This window comes from Sciurus carolinensis, chromosome 11, assembly GCF_902686445.1.
Source record: "Sciurus carolinensis chromosome 11, mSciCar1.2, whole genome shotgun sequence".
NCBI classification, from domain to species: Eukaryota; Metazoa; Chordata; class Mammalia; order Rodentia; family Sciuridae; genus Sciurus; species Sciurus carolinensis.
The window spans coordinates 19,458,178-19,484,212 of record NC_062223.1 but is presented as its reverse complement, the minus strand read 5'-3'; the positions used below and the strand labels follow the sequence as shown (position 1 = coordinate 19,484,212).

Genomic DNA, 26,035 nt, shown 5'->3' with positions numbered 1-26,035 from the left:
ATGGCTGAGTAATATTCCATTGTATATATATATATACCACAGTTTCTTTATCCATTCATCAATTGAAGGACATCTAGGTTGGTTCCACAATCTGGCTTTTGTGAACTGAGCAGCTATGAACATTGATGTGGCTGTATCTCTGTAATATGCTGATTTTAAGTCCTTTGGGTATAGGCCAAGGAGTGGGATAGCTGGGTCAAATGGTGGTTCCATTCCAAGTTTTCTAAGAGTCTCCACACTGCTTTCCAGAGTGGCCCCACCAGCAATGTATGAGTGTACCTTTCTCCCCACATCCTCGCCAACACCTGTTGTTGCTTGTATTCTTGATAATCACCATTCTAATTGGGGTGAGATGGAATCTTAGGGTGGTTTTGATTTGCATTTCTCTTATTACTAGAGATGTTGAACATTTTTCCATATGTTTGTTAATTGCTTGTACATCTTCCTCTGTGAAGTGTCTATTCATTTCCTTAGCCCATTTCAATTATGAAATTCATCTGGAATAATAAAAAACCCAGAATAGCTAAAGCAATCCTTGGCAGAAAGAGTGAAGCAGGGGGTATCACAATACCAGATCTTCAACTCTACAACAAAGCAATAGTAACAAAAACGGCATGGTATTGGTACCAAAATAGAAAGGTGGATCAATGGTACAGAATAGAGGACACAGACACAAACCCAAATAAATACAATTTTCTCATACTAGAAAAAGGGGCCAAAAATATGCAATGGAGAAAAGATAGCCTCTTCAACAAATGGTGCTGGGAGAATTGGAAATCCATATGCAACAGAATGAAACTAAACTCATATCTCTCACCATGCACGAAACTAAACTCAAAATGGATTAAGGATCTCGGAATCAGACCAGAGACCTTGCATCTTATAGAAGAAAAAGTAGGTCCAGAGCTTCAACATGTCGGCTTAGGACCAGACTTCCTCAACAGGACTCCCATAGCACAAGAAATAAAAGCAAGAATTAATAACTGGGATAGATTCAAACTAAAAAGCTTTCTCTCAGCAAAGGAAACCATCAGCAATGCAAAGAAAGAGCCTACAGAGTGGGAGAAAATCTTTGCCAATCATACTTCAGATAGAGCACTAATCTCCAGAATCTGTAAAGAACTCAAAAACCTCTACACCAAGAATGCAAATAATCCAATCGACAAAAGGTACAATTATTTAAAGTAATGCAAAAATTTGGAGCAACAATTGGTTTAACAAAAAGGCATATGGTTTGCACTAAAAATTTCATTGCAAAAATCTAGAGTGTATTATGTATGTTAGTATCAAGAGGATATCTTAAAAATGTTTGTTTTATTAGTGTAATTATCTCTTTATACATATTTCATAATAAAGATCAAGTGCAATCCTCTCCTGTGTTGTTTTAAATGTGTGAAAGACCCTGTCATCCCTTTGGTATTTACAATGCTCATACTAATATTTGCATATGCATATACTTGTAAGTTGACACTAATAGTAACTGAAATAGACAAAATGCACACACACTATGCTATCTCTATTTCAAAATGCTGTACATGGTTTTCTTTAATTTTCCATATCATATTTTGTATACTATGATAGTTGCAATTATAAACAAATTTTCAGGTTTATTGGGCTGGATTGATCAGACTCCAGGTAATTCAAAGGGAAAATAAAATACTGCTCCCATAAGCCTAGGATTCTAGTTCAAAGCAATGTGCTCTATTCTTAGTTCTGTTCTGCAAGCTTATCACATTCTGTGGTTAAGACATTGTAGATAATATCAAATTTCTATACATCATCCATCCCAGGGCTTATTTGATGATGACATTTTTCCTCTTTTATTATATTATATATGCCACAGGAATAAACCCCTTCTGTAATTCACCAGGATGCACAGAGTAGACATTAGCACTTACCAAGTTTATATTTAAATGTTAGGAATGACAGTGATAAAAAAAAGTACAGTTCATAAAATAAAACAGAATAGGCTCACAGATATAGCTCTCCCCAGAACAGAGTCTCCATCAGGATTTCCTGGGGGCTCAGCTGTTGGCTTTATTCTTTTGACACTCACCACTCTGTGAGGCTCTTATTGATGCCACTTGCCTGGTGGCTCAGGTCCAGGAATGGAAGCCCAGAGAAGAATCTCTGCTCTGCTCACGTCTAATGCTGCCTCCAGCACACCTCATGTCCACTGCACAGGTATGTCTCCAAGAGACAGTTGAGAGTGTTGGGACATCCATCAGTGCAGGAGGCCTTTGTTTTGATTCCTAGCACCACACACAAAAAAATCTTAAAAGTCATTTTAACTGGTATTGTTTCCCTTCTTTCCCTGTTTCCTTTTAAGTGATTTTGTGAACTGATTTTCCCCTACAAGCATTCCATTTATTCATTAATTATAGCAAAACAATATCCTTATTACATAGAATACAACCAAAGGATTTTATCTAACATGGTATTGATCAATTTCAATAGCACTATAACAGTCAAATAGAGATCACCTCTTACTGCAACAGATGGTTACACAACACCTTAAGAATGTTTTTCTTCTCTGGAGGGTTCTCCTATATGAATCTTTTCTTCAAAATTTCAAAAATATATCATGGTCATTGATACATATTATTATTTCTGAATACGCACATGGAAAAATGAGCACTGTATTATATAGGTCTTTTTATGTGTGTATATATATATATATATATATATATATATATATATATGCATATGTTAAGCACCAAGAGTTTCTTAAGCCCACTCAAACTTACAAAGAATGATGAATATATGCATACCAAATTTTAAGTATGAATCATAAAGATCAATCACAAATATAGTAAAATGTACCATAGAGCCTAGAAAACAGCTACACATATACTTTTGGTGAATTAATAGACCATTAATCCCTATGGCATTGAATGACACAGAAACACCAAAAATCTCACAGAATGAAAGGTCTTATTGTTAATATCTGTACTCAAATTTTAAAGTAACTTGAAAATTCTAAATAAATTATATCAAACACTATTAATACTCATAAACTGACTCAAATTTAAAGTTGGTGACTTCAAAGTAATTGTGACCAAATGAGGTAAAGGAACATTTTTACTCTTTTCATAGGACTATATAATAAAATCATAACAAATATTTTTGGAAACATTTCAAATATCTAATAAATTTATGTATTGAGCAAAATAAGGGAAGAACATCTAGCTAATTATCATGGAGGATTCCAAAACAAATAATTAAAAGAAGAAAAAAAATCTTCTGAAGAAGACAGTCACTAGCATATTACAAAAATTTACTTAAAATCTCTGCAAACTTACAATGCTTGTAGATATACACATTCACAGATAACAAGACAAATGAAAACTAGTGCTACAGAGTATTTTCAATACCTTGTATAAGTGGATGTCTATGCTTTTTCCACATCTTGGGTATTTCAAATAATGTTGCAATGAGCATGAGAGTGCTTGTATATTTTTGAGATTCTAATATCTAGATACTTTTGGATAAAATTCAGAAGTTGGATTACTGGCTCATGTGATCAATTAGTTAATAAAGTCACAATTAAATACAAATTGTTCCTGACAATTAGTGGCTAACTTTCAGGCCTTTTGTTGATCTTCCAAACACTTTAGGGATATTCTACTAGTTGCTTGACTTCTCCTCAGGGAAATTCTCCAGAGGTGAAAGAATCCATAAATCATCCTTACAAGTGCCATGCCAAGAAAACAGGGGAATCAAGAGAATAGGTTTCATTTCAGGTAACAAGGACAGAAGCAGAAGTTTTAATGTGGTGCGTATGTTACCAGTACCTATAGAAAAGGTCACATTTTGCTATGGTTCTGTCGTCTAATGTTACTGATCATTTCTGATTCTAGTTTCAAACATATAGTTACCTAGTGATTCTAAGCTGTTGTTTTTTTTTTTTTTTTTTTGGTAGAATTGTTTTTTAGTTATATATAACATTAGGACTTATTTTGACATAATTACCTAGTGAGTGTCTCTAGGCTGTTTTTGTGACTTTTTTTTTTTTTTTGCAGTACCAGGAATCGAACTCAGGGCCTGTGCTTGCAAGGCAAGCACTCTACCAGCTGAGCTATCTCCCCAGCCCTGTTTTTGTGACATTTTAACAAATGGTTTGAAATTTAATGATTATGTAAATAGATAAATGTGATTCATTCCTGATCTCTTCATAAGCAAAAGTGAGCTTCCACTTCACACTGAGATATGAAAAGCATTTTTTGAAGAGTCAGAGACTTTCAAGTACCCAGTTCTATAGTGATGGTAAAGTACTCCTCTTTTTGCAGTGGGGAACTGAGTCTAAGAAATTAGAACATAGAGTTTAAAATGAAATTCCAGGATACGGTAAAGATATTCAACTACAAAAACCAGATTTTTTTCCCATTGAATTTCAACACTGGTGAAAGCAGTTTTCATCTTTACTTATAGAAGTTCATACTGACCAGGTCACTTTTTAAACGCTTCATGGTTACAAATAAAACCAAACCTAAACAACAAAAAATAAGAATTCCACTCTTTCTCATTGAATTTATTAAAAGTATATCTTCTAATGTTTTAGTCTGCAACATTTTCATATGACTAATTTAGGAATGATGAGTACTTGTAGCAGGGTAGGCTGTCAGGTAGTCACATGACTAAGAAATATTTTGAGTAAGTTAAAAGTCCATGGCATGTAATCTGATAAATAATTAATGTCATCAAATTCTATGATTCTGACTCGAGGAGCCCACTTGTAGATTGATGTCATGACAATTTTCACTATAAAGTATCATGTCTATTTTTTTTTAATTTAGGAAACATTGGTGCTCACAATATTTTATTCCATCAGTAATTTTTTTTTTCTTTAAATGTCATACCTCCACTCCTATGCTATACCTGTCCATCTTCAATCTTTTAGATGCTCAGCTAGATTTCATTTGCTTATACACAGGTTTATATGCATTACCATATTTGGAAGATGTTCTACAGCAGATCTGAAAGAATTTCTATGAATTTAATGCACAGTAGGATTTCCAATGACATCCAGCAACCCATCCACATCATCTTTACTGTATTTTATTGTGTTTCTAAGGGATTACGTACCATATTAAAAGTTTACAAATTGTAGAGCTTCATAAAATTTATTGCAAAATAATTTCAGCCTTTTTTCTTCTTAAAATTAATATTCCTTTATCAAAAGAGAATTTTATGAATCTTCATTGTATACAACCAGTGCCACTGATTTTCTACAAATTTCTTCACATTATCTCATCCACATCCAGATTTGTGCGTATAAGATACTAAGAATCTGTTACATACAAGTTAGGTTATTCTAATAATGACAGTGTCCCAGGAGGAAATTAGCATTTTAAGGCATTTTATACTAAGGTGATTTACATTAAAATATTTCTAAAATTGTTGTGAAAAACAAAAGGTAGGTAATCCAAGCCAACAGCACACTTCCAGTTTTAGTAAGCGTGGGGGTCATGGGATAGAGTCTGGATATGTTTTATATACTTGTCCTATGTGACCTGTTCATCTCTTCACTATTTCAGCCCTGGACAACAAGTGGAGTCCCTGTGCACAAGAATGCTCATTTACCTTCCTAAAGAAAACCTCTTTCAGGTCGGTAACAGTCACATAACCAACACCAAGAGAACAAAGACATTCGGTACATGACCTGTGGGAAATATTTCAAAGTAGCAGAGACACATTGAATCATTTAGTCACCCTTCATTCTCAACAACTACAGAAAAGTGTTTTGTTAAAACACTTTCTGAAAATAATCTTCGTAAACCATATGCTTACATACAACTTGGATAATATGTATACACCTATATATTTCTTTATACACATATAAAGATAATTTCCAGTGATTTTTTTTGTAGTAGTTTTGGTATTTATATACACTGAATAGGCTGAGTTTGAGTTGTAACAACTAGTAGTGTATAGATATTATAAGACTATGTCAAAGTAGAAAATTGTATGAATTTATGGAATTTGTCATTAGAGATTTTTATTACATAATCAGCATAGATGACATGTAATTTAATTAAATGTAATTGTAAATATGTGATTGTAATTATAGAAGTGCAAATAAATATAAGAAACAAAATTATTATTCATTATTGTATTCATTTTATAATATTTAAACTTTCATCATTTTGCTTTCTGTATTCATATAACTGTATCTGTATTTCCTACTTTATATATATATCCATCATCTATGTAAAGTCAATTTATCTATTTGTCTATCTACCTACTACCTCTATCTATCAAGGATTTTTAACCTCAGAATGAGATTGTTGATCTGGACACTAATCTGGGTAGAGTTCTCAGTAGTTTACCTGATCACTAACCTAAGATAACAGCAGCAGTTCTCTTTACAATCATGACAAAATATCTCTAGATATTACAAAATGATCATTAGTAAGAAAAGTAACCTTGATGAGAATGAATGATCAATCTCTGACTTCTTTTCTCTAGATTTTTATTTTTAAATATGTATTTATTTTTTACTATTTTAAATATGAACATTTGGACATAGCTTATTTACACTAGCTTTGCATAACAAATATTAGACTCTTGCAAATATTTGAATCTATTGACTTTGATACTATCTATCCAGAATAGGCTTTCTAATAAAAACAGATGGAAAAATACAATCTGACTTTGGTGCATGAGTTCATTCTGATGGGTATCACATCGCGCCCTGAGCTGCAGGCTCCACTGTTTGGGCTCTTCCTCATCATCTACCTGGTCACAGTGCTGGGCAACCTGGGCATGATCATCCTCACCAAGGTGGACCACAGCCTGCAAACACCCATGTACTTTTTCCTAAGACACCTGGCTATTACAGATCTTGGTTATTCTACAGTTGTGGGCCCCAAAATGTTGATAAATTTTGTGGTGGATCAAAATACAATCTCCTATTATTTGTGTGCTACACAACTAGCTTTCTTTCTTGTGTTCATTGCTTGTGAACTTTTCCTTCTAGCAGCAATGGCTTATGACCGCTCTGTGGCCATCTGTAACCCTCTCCTCTACACTGTCATCATGTCACAGAGGGTATGTCATCTACTGGTAGTTGTTCCCTATCTCTACAGCACATTTGTGTCTCTTCTGGTCACCATAAAGATTTTTACTTTACGCTTCTGTGGCTACAATGTCATCAGTCATTTCTACTGTGACAGTCTCCCTTTGTTACCATTGCTCTGTTCAAACACACATGAAATTGAAGTGATAATTCTGATCTTGGCAGCATTTAATTTGCTTTCCTCTCTTCTGATCATCCTGGTGTCCTACCTGCTCATCCTCATAACCATTCTCAGGATGAAGTCAGCTGAGGGCAGGCGCAAGTCTTTCTCCACCTGTGGATCCCACCTGACGGTGGTCATAGTGTTCTACGGGACTTTGATCTTCATGTACGTGCAGCCTAAGTCCAGTCACTATTTTGACACTGATAAATTGGCTTCCATATTTTACACTGTAATTATCCCCATGTTGAATCCCTTGATCTACAGCTTGAGGAACAAAGATGTAAAACATGCCATACAAAACACATGGAAAAAGACATGCACTGTTTTTTCTTGAAAACTGCATACCCAGCAGGTTGTTATGGGACCATCTACTGCATTTCTCCAAATAGCATAGCTAGCAAAAAATGGGCTCAAAATATATTGAGATTGACCTTCTTTATCTTCTTGAAACTTCTAAATGCTATGAACACACACTGAACAAAATGGTAAAGAACCTTGCCTTCCTGAATGGAGAGACTTTAGTTAGTAGTGTGAAAATCAAAGTAATTCATCAGTACAATATGACTGGTCTGTCATCTCTGCACTATAGGCTGTATGTTGTATGAGAGTGAGAAAGAATATCATGTACAGATAAGAGATGAGCTACTTATTGTTATAGCCTCGACTGTTGTAATAAGATTTTAGGACCCATATTTGTGTTTGTGAATTGTTGTGCCTTGGGGTAAGCATGATTGTTCCATGTTATGCTTCATACACATCTATGGATTGTGTTAAATCAAATTTAATTGTGGTGCAAAGAGACTCAGTGTAGCATGCTGATTTGCATGTCATAAGAATATGCTCAATGTCCCTCCTCCACTTGGAAATCTTAGAGTCCTACCCTTTTCTTATCTGTATCCTTACTTTCATACATGAGTGAGCCCAGGAGTGCCTCTAACTCAACGTATTTGGCTATTTAGTAACTCATAGATTCAGCACTGAACTTGATTTTTGTCTAATCTAGTCCTTGAATATATGTTTGAGTGGATGTACCAATTAAGATAAACTTAAGTTCTTCCATAGATGCTTCCAAGATTTTACTCCTTTTTTCTTTCCTTCTTTCTTTTCCTTCATTCCTTCCTTTCTTTCCTTTCTCTTCCCTCTTTCTTTCTTTTCTTTCTTCTCTTTCTGTCTCTTCCCTCTTTCTTTCTTTTCTTTCTTCTCTTTCTGTCTCTTCCCTCTTTCTTTCTTTTCTTTCTTCTCTTTCTGTCTCTTCCTTCTTTCTTTCTCTGCTTTCTTTCCTTCTTCCTTTTTGTTTCTTTATCTTTCTTTCCTTGCCTGTCTTTCTTTCTTTCTTTCTTTCTTTCTTTCTTTCTTTCTTTCTTTCTTTCTTTCTTTCTTTCTTTCCTTGCCTGTCTTTCTTTCTTTCTTTCTTTCTTTCTTTCTTTCTTTCTTTCTTTCTTTCTTTCTTTCTTTCTTTTCCTTCTTTTTCTTTCATTTATTTATTCCTTACTGGATTAATATTAATTCCTGACTGCCTATTTTTGTCTAATGGATGGTAACTCTCCCTTGCTTCTCTAAATGCAAAGAAAAAATCTTGTTTAAAAGTCATGGTCTGTTTGATATTTCATTCTTATCCAAGGTACCTACTCTGTAATGAACTAGCATTGTTGTTCTTACTTGTGGCTGATTTTCCTCAGATTGGTTCCATGTGAAAGTACTATTTTTTGGATATGATCCATTCTTTGACTGTACTGATGGTAATCTGGTTTGAAGGAAGCAACAGAGATAATCCTACAATATTTGAACTATGCTGTATTTATTCTTAGTTTGTCCTTTTTTTGTGGTGCTAGAATTCAGACCCAGTTCTTCAGGTACATTAGGGGAGCCCTCTACCACTGAACTGTTTCCCCCACCCTGCAATATGTTACATTTTTAATGAAGGCATAATATATTGTATATTGACATACATACCATCATAGTGTCTGAAGATACTGTATCCTGTATAAAATGATCTGTATGTTTTCATTATTTATTAATTTAACATTCATAGCATTTTACTGACATAGAGACTGATCTGTTTTCCTAGTGTAATATCATCTAATAAAATGATCTTTTACCAATCAAATATGAATGAAAAATCATTGAAATATATACAGTCAGTTAAGGATGAATATTCCTGAAGTTTATACAGTTATGTTCTATTTATTATGAAAAAAATATATAACAGAGTTTCAGCAATTGGTTTATATATACAAAAATATATTTTAATTTCCTAGAAAATACACAGAGCAGAGATACAGTGGAATGTTAATTCACTACAAGTTTTACAATGTTTATATTAAAATACTTTATTTTGTGCTACCCCAAATTAACTTTAATGAACAATTATCCATTTTAGAGAAAGTTAAAGTTTCAATATTTAATTTTGAAAAGCAAATGCTTCTTTCTAGATTTTTAATTTCAGAATCTCCTCCTGCCAAAAAAATAAATATATAAAATAAATAAATAAAAACCAGAAAAACAAATTCACAGCTGGGATGTAGACAAGTGTTAGAATACTTGACTGGCACATGTGAGGCCCTGGGTTCAAACCCCAGAGCTGCAAAAATTACATACATACCATATATACACAGATGCATGCAGAGAGAAAAAAGAAAAAGAAGGGAAAATGTAGGGGTTTACAATCCTATTCAGAAAATCCAAGGAGTCACTTTATGCTGCTGTTGCAGTGTGGCCATTTTCAGGAAGTCAGCTGGGAAGTGCCTGGACTCCCTCCCGCATCAGCTCACTTCCCAGTATCTAAGCATTTTTCCTGCTCACACAGAATGTCCTGCACAGCGTAGCCTGCTGTTAAACATCCTGGCAGACTTCCCTTCAAGTTTACGAGGGGACCTTCCCTCCCCCACTGAGCGAACCCACATACCTGGTGCTTCTTCAGTCTGTTCATTTTACAAATTGCCTTTCTCTCCCCAAACCCAATATCAGTTGCTTTTACCTGGTTACTAGTTCTCAAGTTGCCTTCTGGCAATTTTCCACATCGTTCCCACCTCATCCTGCCATATAGAACTGTCACTTAGCACTTATTCTGATTCATTCAGAGAGCATGCATTGTATTGGGGGGGGCGTTGCTCTCCACAGCCATTTTCAGAGCCCCCATTAGTGTACTTTAATAGCCATTGAATATGGAATGAAGTAATCCTCCCCATCATATAAAAACAAAACAGAACAACAAAAAGTTAACAACCACCCAAAAATGAAAACAACAGGAAAAAAAAAAAACAAAAAAAACAAAGCTGAGGTTAGTAATTTGCTCACAATTTTGATGCTAGCAACAAAAATAGATCCCAAGTCTGCCAACTACAAAAGCCTTCTTGGTGGTCATCTCAATACCAGTGTCCAAAGGCAGGAGGATTAAAAACCAGGCAGGGGCCACTCACAGGGAGGAAGTTCTAAAGGCTCCTTCCCTCTCAGGTATCCCTTTTGCTACAGAGCTTTTGCCTCTTATGGCTGAAGATACCCTAGGCTTCACCCATGTCTTTTCTGCCTATCACCTGAATGCCTCCTGTAGTGAAGAGCTCTCTCACCTGAGCCAGGTGTTCTGACCCCCAGCCCCAGTCTTTTCTTTCCCCTCACTCTGGACTCACAGAGTGCAGTGGGACAGATATCATGAGTCTGGCAAGGAAGAAGGTCACAGGAAAATGACTTTTGAATGGAATGGTCACAGCCTAATGTAATTTTCTTTTCATCATGATTGGTGCAAGGAAGATGTGGCAGGTATTTCAGAAAAGGACAGAAAATTGCATTTGTGCTTAGAGACTCTAATAGCAACAGTGAAGAAACAACTAATCTCTGCTGATATCAGAAGGGGAGAAGGGTAAATAAATAGGTGTTGACTCGGTTAATGTATTTCCCCTGAAAACAGGATTTAATGCTTTTGGTGTGTGTGGTTTTTGATTTGTTTTGTTTTGCATTTTGGTCATTAAAGCAGATCTTTCTTTACAATTTTTTTAAGTCGTTTGTTTACTCTTGTTGAATTTCCCCACACTACCATTTATCAGACATGAGGAAGCCTCTGAGGCCTCAGAGGATGACAAGTCCCAATCCTTTGAATCCATCTTTGCCGTTCTGACTCAAAAATTGAAAAATTGTTTTAAGGGACATATAACATTTCAGAAAAAGATTTGTATTGATGTTGATGTATCTGAAACTAGAGTTCAGTGTCACATCCAAAGAAATGATGTTTTCCTTGATTTTTGTTTTCCTAGAGACCAGGATTTATTCTTGGCAGAATCAGCATCTACTTTTGTTGCTAGCTTTGGGATAATGAGCAAATTATGAGCTGCCCTTTTATTTTGATTTTCGCAATATTCCTAACAATATATGTGCATATACATATGTAATTTTTACATGAATGCAGTTATTGACTGATATGTACAAAACACATGCACAGGCATATATTTACATAAATTTTATTTAAAATGCTCTATCTTATTTTCCTTAATCTCCATCTAAGTCAAATTATCCACACCACCATCATCACATTTATAAATAATGTTTAAAATTTCTAAGTAGTTTAATCAAACATGACCTAATAAAAACAGTAACTACTTTTCTCATAAGCCCACACTATTTTCCATGGAGTTATTAGTACTGAGTTCTGGATTTGAAGTAATCTGCTCAATCCTTCAGTCTACACAGCAATTTATTCACACAGCTCAGACAGCACAGGGAACACACTCAAATTGTGGCATCATCATTGGGCTGACTTATGAGGGAGATTTTCTACTTTTATCATATAATCCATAGCACAGATATAAAATACATTTTTAATTTATCACAGAATACAAAGATTAGACATTAATATTTTTCAAGATCATACTAAAACTAAAAAAAAATTAAAGTTAATATTAAAAAAAAATAAAATTCACAACTCACAGAACAGGTTGGCAGATTTGGTCTTCCCAGAACTGAATCTACATCCATCATTATGGGATTTTCTGCAGACTTGGTACCTATTCAGTGTTTTGCTTGCTTTTGAACCTACTACTCTGTGTCTATTACAGATGACACATTTTTTGGACAAAGTATACATACAAAAATTATAAAAAAAAATTTCTCATGGATAATGTATACATTTTATTTTATGTATTTCATGTAATTTATATTTTTCTGGAAATTACATGTATAAAATGATATAAAACAGCCTTACATACCTATAAATTGGTACAAAATTAAGAGTCGGTGACTTTAATCCTAAGAAGATAAGAGTATTAAAAATAGTTCCACTCCTCTGGTGGATGGGTACTTAAGGGATTTTGAAAGTAATGTGTGAGTTACAATTGACCTCAAATAGTCAGAAAAATCAGAAGGATGCCCACTAAATAAATTAACATGGATGTACTAAAAATGATCCAAAGAAAAAAGAAATTTGCATACTAAGATATTAGGTAGTATAACACATTATTATTTTTTTATTTCCATTGTCAAGATTTATTAAGACTTTATGAGGCATATCATTATCTTTATGAATTTTAAAAGAATCACCTTATTCACTTGCACATGTTTTTGTACATATCAGTTAGGTTGAAGTGATCTAATTTTCTTCAGATATCCTCACTGACATCATTTAGTTGTTCTATCAATTAATGTTTTATCAGTCACTGTTGTACCAGTTACTTAGAGGAAGATATTAAAACTTACAAGTATGATTAAGATTGTTCATTTGTCTTTAAAAATAAAGAAAAATAAAACCTAATTTTTGTTTAAATTTTAAAATTCTGTTTCCAAGTTCATATTATACATCTACTGATTTTTGATTCTTTTATGATTATAAAACCTCCCACCTTATCTCTGGCAATACTCCTTAATGTCTATTTGGTCTGTTATAGCCACTCCATATTTCTTTTGCTTACCATTAAAAGAGTAAACATCTGTCAGCATGTCTTTCATAAGAACATAATTTTATTGATAACCAAGGACACTTATGAATGAAATGTGGTAGATAGATAGTGATAACCTCCAGTAAAGAAGTAAACTCACTTGGATCAGGACCGAGACTCACAGGGAGAAGAAGGTTCAACAAAGATTATCAGTTCATAGAACACAATATTTGAAGTAAAAGTAAATTAAAAATGGACTACTATGAATATACAAAGTCAGGTGAACTCTTTTGTAATTTGATTGTGAAAAACAAGTATGTTTTATTTTAAGAAAATGCATATTAATAGTGTTAATATTTACCAGAACTTTCATTATTAGTAGAATGCAATCTGGTTAATTATATATATATATTTATAAATAAATATATGATATGGTTCATATATATATCATGTGTGCTAAATATATAATACTATATTATATATAGAATTTAAATACATATATTTAATATATATAATTTAAGTTGAGGAATTTGCAAATACAAATTATTTTGAATATATCAGAACCAAAGTTTTAATTATCCCAAAATTAACATCAACTAATTAAAAAAATATTGTAGGTATTTAGACACAAATTATTAGTAGGGATGTATATGTATAATAAAATATATGATTAAGCTTTTCAATAATAAAACAGATAATAAACATAAGATTATATCAGAGTCTACCTGAAAATTTTGGAGGCAAATTTACATATCATAAAATCAACTATTTTAAAGGGAACAATTTAGGGGCAGTTATTACATTTGCAATGTTGTGCAGCCACCACCGCTGACTAGTTCTAGCCCATGAGACTGAATCAAAAATAGCTGGGATTCAGCCTCTCATACCGATATCCTTTCAATACTCAGTTTTTATGTGGGTTCTAGTCTTTTTCTATGAATAATCCAACCTGTAAGCTTATATAAATAAATTTTCTTAAATTTTTTTGGCTGCAGCATAACCATAAAGCAATTTCTCCTGTTCCTCACATCCTTAAGCTCCTGACAACCTGTATTCTGTCTCTATGGATTTTCTATTCTTTTTCTCATTTTATTGTTTGTTCTATTTAATTATACATGACAGCAGAATGCATTTTGATTCATTGTAAACAAATGGAGTACAACTTTTCATTTCTCTGGTTGTACATGATACAAAGTCAGACCATTTTTGTAATCATACATGTACATACTGTAATGATATTTGTCTCATTCCACCATCTTTACTACACTACTACTTTCCTCCTCCCTCCCATATTTCCCTCTACATAATCCAAAATTCTTCCATTCTTTCTTTATCCCCAGTCCCCCAATATGTATCAGTATCTACTTTCAGAGAAAACAATTAGCTTTTGTTTTTTGGGGGTTGGCTTATCTCACTTAGCATGGTATTCTCCAACTCCATCCATTTACCAGCGAATGCCATAAATTTTATTCTTCTTAATGACTGAGTAATATTCCATTGTGTATATATAGTACAGTTTCTTTATCCCTTCACCTCCCGAAAGGCACCTATGTTCCCACATCCTCCCCAACACCTACTGTTGCTTCTATTCTTGATAATAGTCATTCTAATTAAAGCAAGATGAAATCTTAATGTAGTTTTCTTTTGCATTTCTCTAATTACTAGAGATGTTGAATATTTTTTCAGAAATTTGTTAATCGATTCTATATCCTCTTCTGTGAAGTGTCTGTTCAGTTTCTAAACCCATTTATTGATTGGGTTATTTGTATTTTTGGTGTTAAGTTTTTTGAGTTCTTTATAATTCAGGAAATTTGTGCTCTATATGAAGTGCATGTGGTAAAGATTTTTCTCCCACCCTGAAGGCTGCCTCTCCAATTATTTATTGTTTCCTGTGCTGAGTAAGAGCTTTTTAGCTTGAATCCATTCCATTTATTGATTCTAGTTTTTATTTATTTCACTTTGGTTGACTTGTTAGAAGTCTGGGTCCTAAGCCCACATGATGAAGATTTGGGCCTAATTTCCTTCTATTTGGTGCTGGGTCTCTGGTCTAAATCCTAGATGCTTGATCCATTTTGAGTTGAGTTTTGCACAGGGTGAGAGAGAGGGGTTTCATTTCATTTTGCTACATATGGATTTCCAGTTTTCCAGCACCATTTGTTGAAGAGCTATCTTTCCTCCCTTGTATGTTTTTGGTATCTCTGTGTAGTATGAGATAACTGTACTTATGTGGGTTCATCTCTGTGTCTTCTACTCTGTACTATTGGTCTACCTACCTATTTTGGTGCCTGTATTATGCCGTTTTGTTACTATTGCTCTGTAGTATAGTTAAAGTTCTGGTATGGTGATACCTCTTGCTTCACTTTTCCTGCTTAGTGTTGATTTGGTTATTTTGGGTCTCTTATTCTTCAATATGAATTTCATGATTGCTTTCTCTACTTCTATGAGGAACATCATGGGATTGTAATTGGAATTGCATTGAATATGTATAGGGCTTTTGGTAGAATGGCCATTTTGATTATATTAATTCTGTCTATCCAAGATCATGGGAGATCTTTCTATCTTCTAAAGTTTTCTTCAATTTCCTTCTTTACTGTTCTCTAGTTTTCATTGTAGAGGTCTTTCACCTCTTTTGTTAAATTGATTCCCAAGTTTTGTTTTGTTTTATTCTGTTTTGTTTTGAGGCTATTGTGAATGGAGTAGTTTCTATTTCTTTTTCAGAAGATTCATTGTTTATGAATAGAAAAGCATTAGATTTATGAGTGTTGATTTTATATCCTGATACTTTGCTGGATTCATTTATTAATTATAGAAGTTTTCTGGTGAAGTTCTTTGAATCTCCTAAATATAGAATCATGTCATTGGCAAATAGTGATAGCTTGAGTTCTTCTTTTCCTATTTGTATCCCTGTATCCCTTTAATTTCTTTATTCTAATTGCTCTGGCTAGTGTTTCAAGGACAATGTTGAATAGAAATGGTGAAAGAGGGCATCCCTGTCTCATTCCAGTCTTTAGAGGGAATGCTTTCAGTTTTTCTCCATTTAGAATGATGTTGGTTGTGGGCTTAGCATAGATAGTCTTTACAATGTTGAGGTACGTTTCTACTATCCCTATTTTTTCTAGTGTTTTGAGCATGAAGGTTTGCTGTATTTTTTCAAACGCTTTTCTGCATCTATCGAAGTTATCATATGATTCTTGACTCTAAGTCTATTGTTGTGCTGAATTACATTTATTGATTTCTGGATGTTGAACCAAACTTGCATCCCTGGAATGAATCCCACTTGATCATGGTGCACTATCTTTTTAATATGTTTTTGCATGTGATGTGCCAGAATTATGTTAAAAACTTTGGCATCTGTGTTCATCAGGGATATTGGTTCATCAGGATATTTTCTTTCCTTGATATGTCTTTGTTTGCTTTTGATAACAGTCTGATACTAGCATCATAGAATGAGTTTGAAAGGGTTCCTTCCTTTTCTATTTCCTGGAATACTTTGAGGAGTATTGGTATTAGTTCTTCTTTGAAAGTCTTGGTAGAACTTAGCTGAGAATCAGTCTAGTCATGGGCTTTCCTTGGTTGGTAGATTTTTGATGGCTTCTTCCATTTCATTGATTGCAATTGATTACATATGTCCTTCTGATTTAGTTTGAGTGGATCATGTGTCTCTAGAAGTTTGTACATATCTTTGAAATTTTCAATTTTGTTGGAGTATAGATTTTCAAAATAACTTCTAATTATGTTTTGTATTTCAATTGTGTCTTCATGATATTTCATTTTGCACCACAAATTTTGGTAGTTTGATTTTTCTCTCTCCTCTTCATTAGTGTGCCTAATGTTTTATCAATTTTGTTTATTTTTTTAAAGAACCAACTTTTTGTTTTGTCATGTTTTTCAATTCTTTCTTTTGTTTCAATTTAATTGATTTCAGCTCTGAGTTTAATTATTTCCTTTTGTCTCCTACTTTTGGTGTTGACCTTGTCTTCTTTTTCAAGGGTTTTGAGATGTAATGTTAAGTCATTTGTTCTTTTATTGAATGAGCTCAATGCAGTGAACTTTCCTCTTAGTACTGCTTTCATAGTTTCCCAGAGACTTTTGTATGTTGTATCAGTGTTTTCATTTACCTCTAAGAATTTTTTTTATCTCCTCCCTTATGTCTTCTACTATCCATACATCATTCAATAATGTATTATTTAGACTCCAGGTTTTGAAGTAGTTTATATTTTTTAATTTATCATTGATTTCTATTTTCATTCCATTATGATAAGGTAGAATGCAAAGTAGCATTTCTATTTTTTTTTTCGTATTTGCTAAGAATTGTTTTGTGGTAAAACATATGGTCTATTTTATAGAAGGATCCATGTGTTGCTGAGGAAAAAGTGTATTTGCTCATTGATGGATTAAATATTCTATATGTTTGTTAAGTCTAAATTATTGATTGCATTATTGAGTTCCATAGTATCTTTGTTCAGTTTTTGTTTGGAAAATCTATCCATTGGTGAAAGAGGTGTGCGCAAGTAACCCAGTATTATTGTGTTGTTGCCTATTTGATTCCTGAAATTGAGAAGTGTTTGTTTGATGTACATAGATGCTTCATTGTTTGGGGCATAAACATTTACAATTGTTATGTTTTATTGATATATGGTTCCCCTAAGCAGTATGAAATGTCCTTCTTTATACCTTCTGACAAACTTTGGCTTGAAGTCCACTCTATCTGATATGAGAATGGAACTCCCTATTTTTTAATGCATTGGTGTGGATGATGTTTTACCCCATTCTTTCACCTTCAGTTGTGGATACCTTTCCTATGAGATGAGTCTCTTGAAGGAAGCATATTATTGGGTCTTTTTAAAAAATGCAATATGTCAGTCTATTTCTTGTGATTAGTGAGTTTAGGCCATTAATATTCAGGGTAATTATTGAGGTGTGATTTGTATTCCCAGTTATTTTGGCTTATTATTTATTTACTTATTTTTTTACCTTGACTTGGTTTCTCCTTTGATTGATTTTTCCACCAGTATAATTCCTCCCTTTGATGACTTTCATTGTTGTTTTTCATTTCCTCCTCATGAAATATTTTCCTTAGAATGTTCTGTCATGCAGACTTTTTATTTGTAAAATCTTAAGGTTATTTTTGCTGGATATAAGAATCTTGGTTGGCATCCATTTTCTTTCAGAGCTTGGTATATATTGTTCCAAACACTCTTAACTTTTAGGGTCTGGGCTGATAAATCTGTTGATATCCATATTGGTTTCCCCCTATATGTAATCTGATGCTTTTATCTTATAGCCTTTAAAATTCTATCTTTATCTTGTATGCTGGGCATTTTCATTATAATGTGCCTTGCTGTGGATCTGTTGCAATGTTGTACATTTGCTGTCATATAAGCCTCTTTTATTTGACTTTCCATTTCATTCTTCAAATTTGGGAGGATTTCTGATATTATTTCATTAAATAGATTGTTTATTCCTTTGGATTATATGTGTGTACCTTCCTCAATCCCAATAATTTTTAATTTTGGTCTTTTCATGTTATCTCATAATTCTTGAAGGTTCTGTTCATGATTTCCAACCATTTTCTCTCTTTGTGTGGTCAACTTTATTTTCAAGATTAAATATTTTGTCTTCATTGTCTGAAGTTCTGTTTTCCAAGTGTTCTAGTCTACTGGTAATGCTTTCTATTGAGTTTTTAATTTGGTTTATTGTTTTCTTCATTTCAAGGATTTCTGTTTGATATTTTTTTCAGAATTTCTATCTCTTTATTGAAATAAACTTTTGCTTCCTGAATTTGTTCTTTTAACTCTATTGAAGTGATATTTTGTTGCTTGCGTTTGCTCTCTTATATCATCCTTTACTTTGCAGATCATTTCAGCTACGTACATTCTGAAGCCCTTTTCTGACATTACTTCTACTATGCTGTCAATGAATTCTATTAATATAGAATCTTTGTTTGGGTGACTTTCTTCCCTTGTGTTTTCATGTTGTTCATATATCTTCCCCTCTACCAGTACAAATCCAAGATAGTGTGGTTTCTACACTATAGATTTATAGAATCCCTGCAGGTTTCTAATACCTCACCTTTAAGGGGATATCAGTATTAACATCACTTGATGCAAACAATATGCCCCCTTAAACCAAATATCCCCTGTTAAGATGTTAACAGTACTGTCATAATAAACAGAGATGATGTTTTTGATTATTATCTACAGCATAAACAGTAGATTTTCAATAAGGTCTAAAATTTCTAATGGTAGACAAAGAGAAGATGTGGGAAGGGTGTAGTATGAGATGTTAATGAGGTAAGTAGTGAAAATATAGAGGTACTAGATCATAGGAAGAGTAAAAATGGAATCAAAAGAAGTTGGTTGTTAGCAGGAGAAAAGGGAGAAAGAGACTCTGAAGAAACAGATAAACAAGAGGAGGATAGGGAGAATAAGTTAGAAAAAAATCTACAACAAAACAGTAATATACTATTCAAACCTCCCAGTCTTCAGTTGCCTGATGCATGAAAGGTATTTGATTTCAAAGACCATGGGATGTGAGAGTAGGAAATGAAAAAAGAAAACATTGAGGGGAAAAGAAATAAAAAAGATCTTGAAGGAAAATTGAACAATTGTGTGTGTGGTGTTTAATATCTCCTCTTCTCCCCTCTATGCTGATAGGCAGGGTTGTCTGGAGTTTGTAGGTAACTCCAGTCTCAGGATGGTGACAGTTGCTAAAGTGGGAGGATTAGACTTGGAGGTGAGACTCCTTGAGGCAGGGTATAGCAACTGCCAGTCCCTCTGGAAGACTGCACATCTGGTTTCTCCTTTGGGATCCACTAATGTGATGTAGGGAGCTTCATCTTAGTCCCTTCCCTCACTTGTGGGCTCCAAAATTCCTGGTCTATAATTTAGTCTCTGAATTGTGTCTCTCCCTGGAGGTCCTGAGGGCTAAGTCGCAGACCTATGGCCCTGTCTGGGAAAGATGGAAAAATCTGTATTGGAAAAATCAGGACCAGGCACTGAAAGCTGTGGGCCAGCCACAGAGCTGCAGGACCTGAACCATGTGGGTGGTTAGGGGATGGTTGGGAAAGTGGGGATTGGGGAACCAGAGGACCCTGTCAATTGCCAAAACAGCAGACCAGGTGATGGTGGGTCCCAACAAGTGTTGCCCGAATTGTCTCTGAGATTCTGGTGGGTGCCAGACTGGGTGACTGGATGAGCCAGGATCAAGATGCCCTCACACCCTTTTCCCCTATCTTTAATACCTCTTAATACTAATTGATATATTTATATATATATATGAGATATATTTTATATATATATGTACATATATATATATATAAAATAGCACAGAAATAACTGATAAGGCAGAAGTCATAGACAACTCCTATTGTTTGATTTTATGCCAGACATAATTCATGGTTATTTACTGTTTTTCTGTTGGAAATTGTTGTTCCTACTATTTTGGCATATTGTACCAATTAACACTATAAATATCAAAATAGGAACTAAATACCAAATTTATTGCTATATATTGTTTGCATAGATTGTTGTTATTATTTTGGTCTTCCCCCTTAATCTGTGAGGCAGTAATATTGAAGGACACTATAAAGTCATAAGAGAGAAACTTTACACCTTCAGTTTTATCCAGATAGATGGGAAGACACACAAGCAATATGGAAAAGGAAGGGAACAAATCATCCAAAACAACATAGAATACCTCAACATCAATTCCAGTGACCCTATAATGAAGGGAATGTTAGAAATGGAATTCAGAAATTGCATGGTTAAAGTAATCCATGAGTAAAAGATGATGTAAGAATTGAAATCAGAGAGAAAATATAAAAAGTGAAAGATCACTTCAATAAAGAAATAGAGATCCTGAAAAAGAATCAGTCAAAAATTCTCAAAATGAAGGAAGCAATGATCAAAATTAAAAATTAACTGGAAAGCATGGCCAGCAGACTAAACTACTTTGAAGACAGTTTCAGGCAATGAAGATAACACATGTAATCTTGAAAATAATGTTAACCACAGAAAAAAGATGTTAAGAGACCATGAACAGAACTAACAGAACTTTCAAGAAATATGGGATAACATGAAAAGACCAAACTTAAGAATTGTTGGGATAGATGAAAACTTGTATATACAAACCAAAGTAATATACAATGTTTTCAATTCAATGATATCTGAAAATTTCTCAGACCTAAGTAAAGAAATGAAAAGTCAAATAGAGGACCCCAAATATGCAAAATTAAAACAGTTCCATTATTAAGAAAATGCCTAGCATACAGAATAAGGATAGAATTTTAAAGACTATTAGAGAAAAATGACTGGTCATGTTTAGAGGAAAAACAATCTGGATGTCAGCTGATTTTTCAACTCAGATTCTCAAAGCTAGGAAGTCTTGGAAAAATATAAACCAAGGCCTGAAAGAAAATGGATGCCAACTAAGAATGTGCATCCCACAATATTAACCTTCTGATTCAATGATGAAATAAAAACCTTCTAGAAACAAAAGTTAAATGAATTCACAAATAGATAGCTCACACTACAAAACATAATAAAATATTTCATGAAGAAAAATGAAAAATAAAATTGACAACCAGAAAAGGGAGGAAATTCACTAGAAAAACAATCAATCATAGGAGAAACTATTTCAAATTAAAAACTTGAAAGAAATCAAAATGATAGGGAATAAGAATTATTTCTCAGTAATAACCCTGAGGGTGAATGGTCTATGTTCATCAATCAACAGACAACAAGTGGCATAGTGTATTAAAACACAATAACCCACAATATATTGTCTCCAAAGCACTAACCTCATAGGTAAAGTCATCCCCAGACTGAAGGTAAAAGGAGGGAAAAAACACATACCATTCATATGGATCTCATAAACAAGCAGGGTTTTCTATCCTCATATCAATTAAAGTGGATGTCAAGCCAAATATAATCAAAAGGGACAAAGAAGGAAATTTCATACTGATTAAGGGAATCATACATAAGGAAGACAGAACAATCATAAATATTTATGTCCCAAAAAATGGAGTATCTATGTATATCAAACAAACTCATCTCAATTTCAAGAATCAAAAAGACCAAAACACAATAATATTGGGTAACTTTAAAATGCCTCTCTCATCACTAGATAGATATACCAAGCAAAAACTAAATAAGGAAGCTATAGAATTAAAAATACAGTTAATTATTTAGAATTAACAAATATATATAGAATATATTTTATCCATTAATAACTGAATACACTTTCTTCTCAGCAGAGCATGGATCCTTCTCCAAAATAAACCATATCTTAGGCCACAAAGTAACTCTTAGCAACCACAAAAGTTTTAGATAATAACTTGCATTCTATCAGGTTATAATGGAATGAAATTAGAAATTAATGATAAAATTTTTAAAAATAGAAACTACTATAACAGTCAGAAACAAAATAATATGCTGTTGAATGACCAATGGATAGCAAAAGAAATCAGGTATGAAATTTTAAAAAAAGCTTAGAGGTAAATGAGGATAGTGACAAAACTTATCAAAATCACTGGGACATTATGAAGATGGTTCCAAGAGGAAATTTATTCCATCGAGCTCATTCATTAAAAGAATAGAAGTCACCAAATCAATAACCTAACATTACATCTCAAAGTCCTAGAGAAAGAAGAACCAGTCAACATTAAAAGCAGTAGAAAACAGGAAATTACTAAAATCAGAACCAAAATAAATGAAATTGAAGCAAACAAAAAGACTTTTAAAAATCAATGAGAAAAAAGATGGTTCTTTGAAAAAAAATAATAAAATTGACACACCCCAAGCCAAACTCATGAAAAAAAAAAATGAGAAAAAAACTGAAATCATTTAAATTCATGGTGAAAAGGAAATATTACCATGGACACTACTGAAATACAAATGAAAACCAGAAACTATTTAAAAAATTTATACTCTAATAAAATAGAAAATAATGAAGACATCAATGAATTTCTATAGACATATAATCTACCAAATTGAATCAGGAGGACTTAGAAAATTTAAACAGATCAATTTTAAGCAATGAAACTGAAGATGCCATCAAAAGCCTACCAACGAATTAAAGCTTAGGACCAGATGGATTCTCAGTCAACTTCTACAAAACTTTCAAAGATAAATTCACACAAATATTCCTTAAATTATTCCATTAAATAGAAAAGGAGAGAACCCTTCCAAACTTATTCTAAGAGTATCATTGTGATACCAAAATCATACAAGGACACATACAAGGAAGGAAAGAACACTTTCCAACTACTATTCCTAATGAACACAGATGCAAAATTCATAATAAAATACTGGCCAAATCACATGCAAAATATAGTAAGAATATAGTCCACCATGATCAAGTGGTATTCAACCCAGGGATGCAAGGTTGTTTCAACATGAAGAAATCAATAAATGTAACTAATTTATCACATCAGTAGATTTAAAGCCAGGAATCATATGATTATCTTTATGGATACAGAAAAAGTGTTGACAGAATTCAACATTTATTCATGTTCAAAACACAAGGGAGAGTAGGAACATACATCAACATTGTAAAAGCTATGTATGCCAAAATCAAGGGCAACATCTTTCCAAATAGAGAAAAATTCAAAGCATTTCCTCCAAAAATTGAAACAAGACAGGGATGCCTTTCTTCACCACTTCTACTTATCATGGTTATTCAAACCCTAGCCAAAGTAATTAGACAAAATAAATAAAAGGGACACAAATAGGAAAAGAGGAACTCAAACTATCCCTACTTTCCAATGACACAATCTAATATTAACAAGACCCACCAGATTACACCAGACAGCTCATAGAACTCATAAATAAATTCATTAAAGTAGCAAGATAAAAAAATTAGAGCTGAAGAAATACCTCATTTGAACTGAAGAAATAGTTTGTTTTGGAGAGTGCTCACCTAGCATGCGCAAGGGCTGCAGTTTGAATCCCCCATGCCTCAGAAGGAAAAAAAAAATTAATACCCATAAATAGTTTTTGTTCCTAGATGCCAATGATGAATCAGTTGAAAGAGGAATTATGAAAACCATCCCATTCACAATAGCCTCAAAAAAAAAATACTTTGGAATCAATCGAACAAAGGAAGTGAAAGACCTCTACAATGAAAACTGCAGAACACTGAAGTAAGAAATTGAAGACCTTAGACAATGGATAGACAGAATTAATATTGTCAAAAAGGACATACTACCAAAAGGGCTATACAGATTTAATGGAATCCCTCTTAAAATTTCACTGATGTTCTTCATAGAAAAAGCAGTCATGAAATTCATTTGAAAAAATAAGAGGCCCAGAATAATCAAAGCAATTCTTAATGAGAAAAGTGAATACTAAACCTTAAATTATACTACAAAGTTACAGTAACAAAAACAGCATGGTGTTGGCCCCCAAACAGACATGAATACCAATGTAACAGAATATAATTCATAGAGGTGAATAGAGACAAACTCACATATAGTCATTTATATCATACAAGACCAAGGTACCATCAACATATGTTGGCAAAAAGGTCGCCTCTTCAATAACTGGTGCTGGTAAAACTGGAAATCCATATATAGTGGAATGAAATTGAAACCCTATCTTTCACCCCGCATAATACTCAACAAAAAGTGAATCAAGAAATTAGGCATTGGACCAGAGACCCTGTTTCTACTATAAGAAAATGTAGACTCAAATCTCTATCACGTCTGTTTAGGAACTGACTTCCTAAACAAGACTTCTAAAGCATGAGAAGTAAAATCAAGAATCAAAGAATGGAATGGTAACAACTTAAATGCTTCTTCAAGTCAAAGGAAACAATCAAGAACATGAACAGAAAGCCTAGAAAATGGGAGAAAACATTTGCAACCTGCACCTCAGATAGGACATTGATCTCCACTGTATGTAAAGAACTCAAACAACTTAACACCAAGAAACAAAATAACCCAATCAATAAATGGGTGTGGGAACTCAACAGACACTTCACAGAATAAGAAATAGGAATGGCCAACAAATATATGAAAAAATGTTCAACATTGGTAGCAATTAGAGAAATGCAAATTAAAATTAGATTGAGATTTTATTTCACTCCAGTCAGAATGGCAATTATCAAGAATAAAATAACAATAAATGTTGGCAAGGATGTAGGAGAAAAAGATACAATCATACAATGTTTGTGGGATTACATATTGGTCTAACCACTATGAAAAGCAGTTTGGAGACTCCTCAGAAAACTTTGAATGGAACCACCATTTGACCCAGGTAAGTCATCCCTTATCTTGCTATATACCCAAAGGACTTAAAATCAGCATATTACAGTGTTGCAGCTGCATAAATGTTTATAGTAGATCAATTCACAATAACTAAACTGTGAACCAACCTAGGTGCCCTTCAATAGATGAATGGATAAAGAAAATATGGTATATATACACAATGGGATATTACTCAATCATAAAGGAAAATGAAATAATGGCATTTTGGTAAATGAATGTAACTGGAGATTATCATTATTTGTGAAATAAATCAATCTCTTAAATCAAAGGTGAAATGTGCTCTCTGATATAAGGATGCTAACACAAAAAAAAGTGGTGGTGAGGGAAGAATAGAAGTTCATCATATTAGACAAAGTGGCATAAAGAAAAGGAAGAAGGGATGGAAATAGAAAAGAGAGTAGAATAAATCAGACATAACTTTCCTATGTTCATATTTGAATACACCATCAGTGAAACACAACATCACATAGCACTGCAAGTATGGGATCCTAAATAAAAAAAGTTATAGTCTTTCTATATATACTATGTCAAAATATACTCTACTGTCATGTATACCTAAAATAAATTTAAAATAAATAAATACATTTTAACAAATAAAGAACTGAGAGGAAAGATATCATTACTTGCCTGTTTTTTAATTGGTTTAATATTTTGAAGATTCATAT

General features: G+C 33.3%; 1 protein-coding gene across 1 annotated transcript; it reads left to right on the top strand.

The window, feature by feature from the left end:
* Window positions 1–6,633: 6,633 nt before the first annotated feature.
* LOC124958920 (olfactory receptor 8K3-like) lies at window positions 6,634–7,575 on the top strand. The gene has a single exon (XM_047517515.1). The coding sequence runs from the start codon at window positions 6,634–6,636 to the stop codon at window positions 7,573–7,575; it is 942 nt and encodes a 313-aa protein (XP_047373471.1).
* Window positions 7,576–26,035: the final 18,460 nt, after the last annotated feature.

Excerpts from the sequence above, each read along its gene's own strand:
- LOC124958920 (XM_047517515.1), top strand. The coding sequence starts at position 6,634 with ATGGAAAAATACAATCTGACTTTGGTGCATGAGTTCATTCTGATGGGT.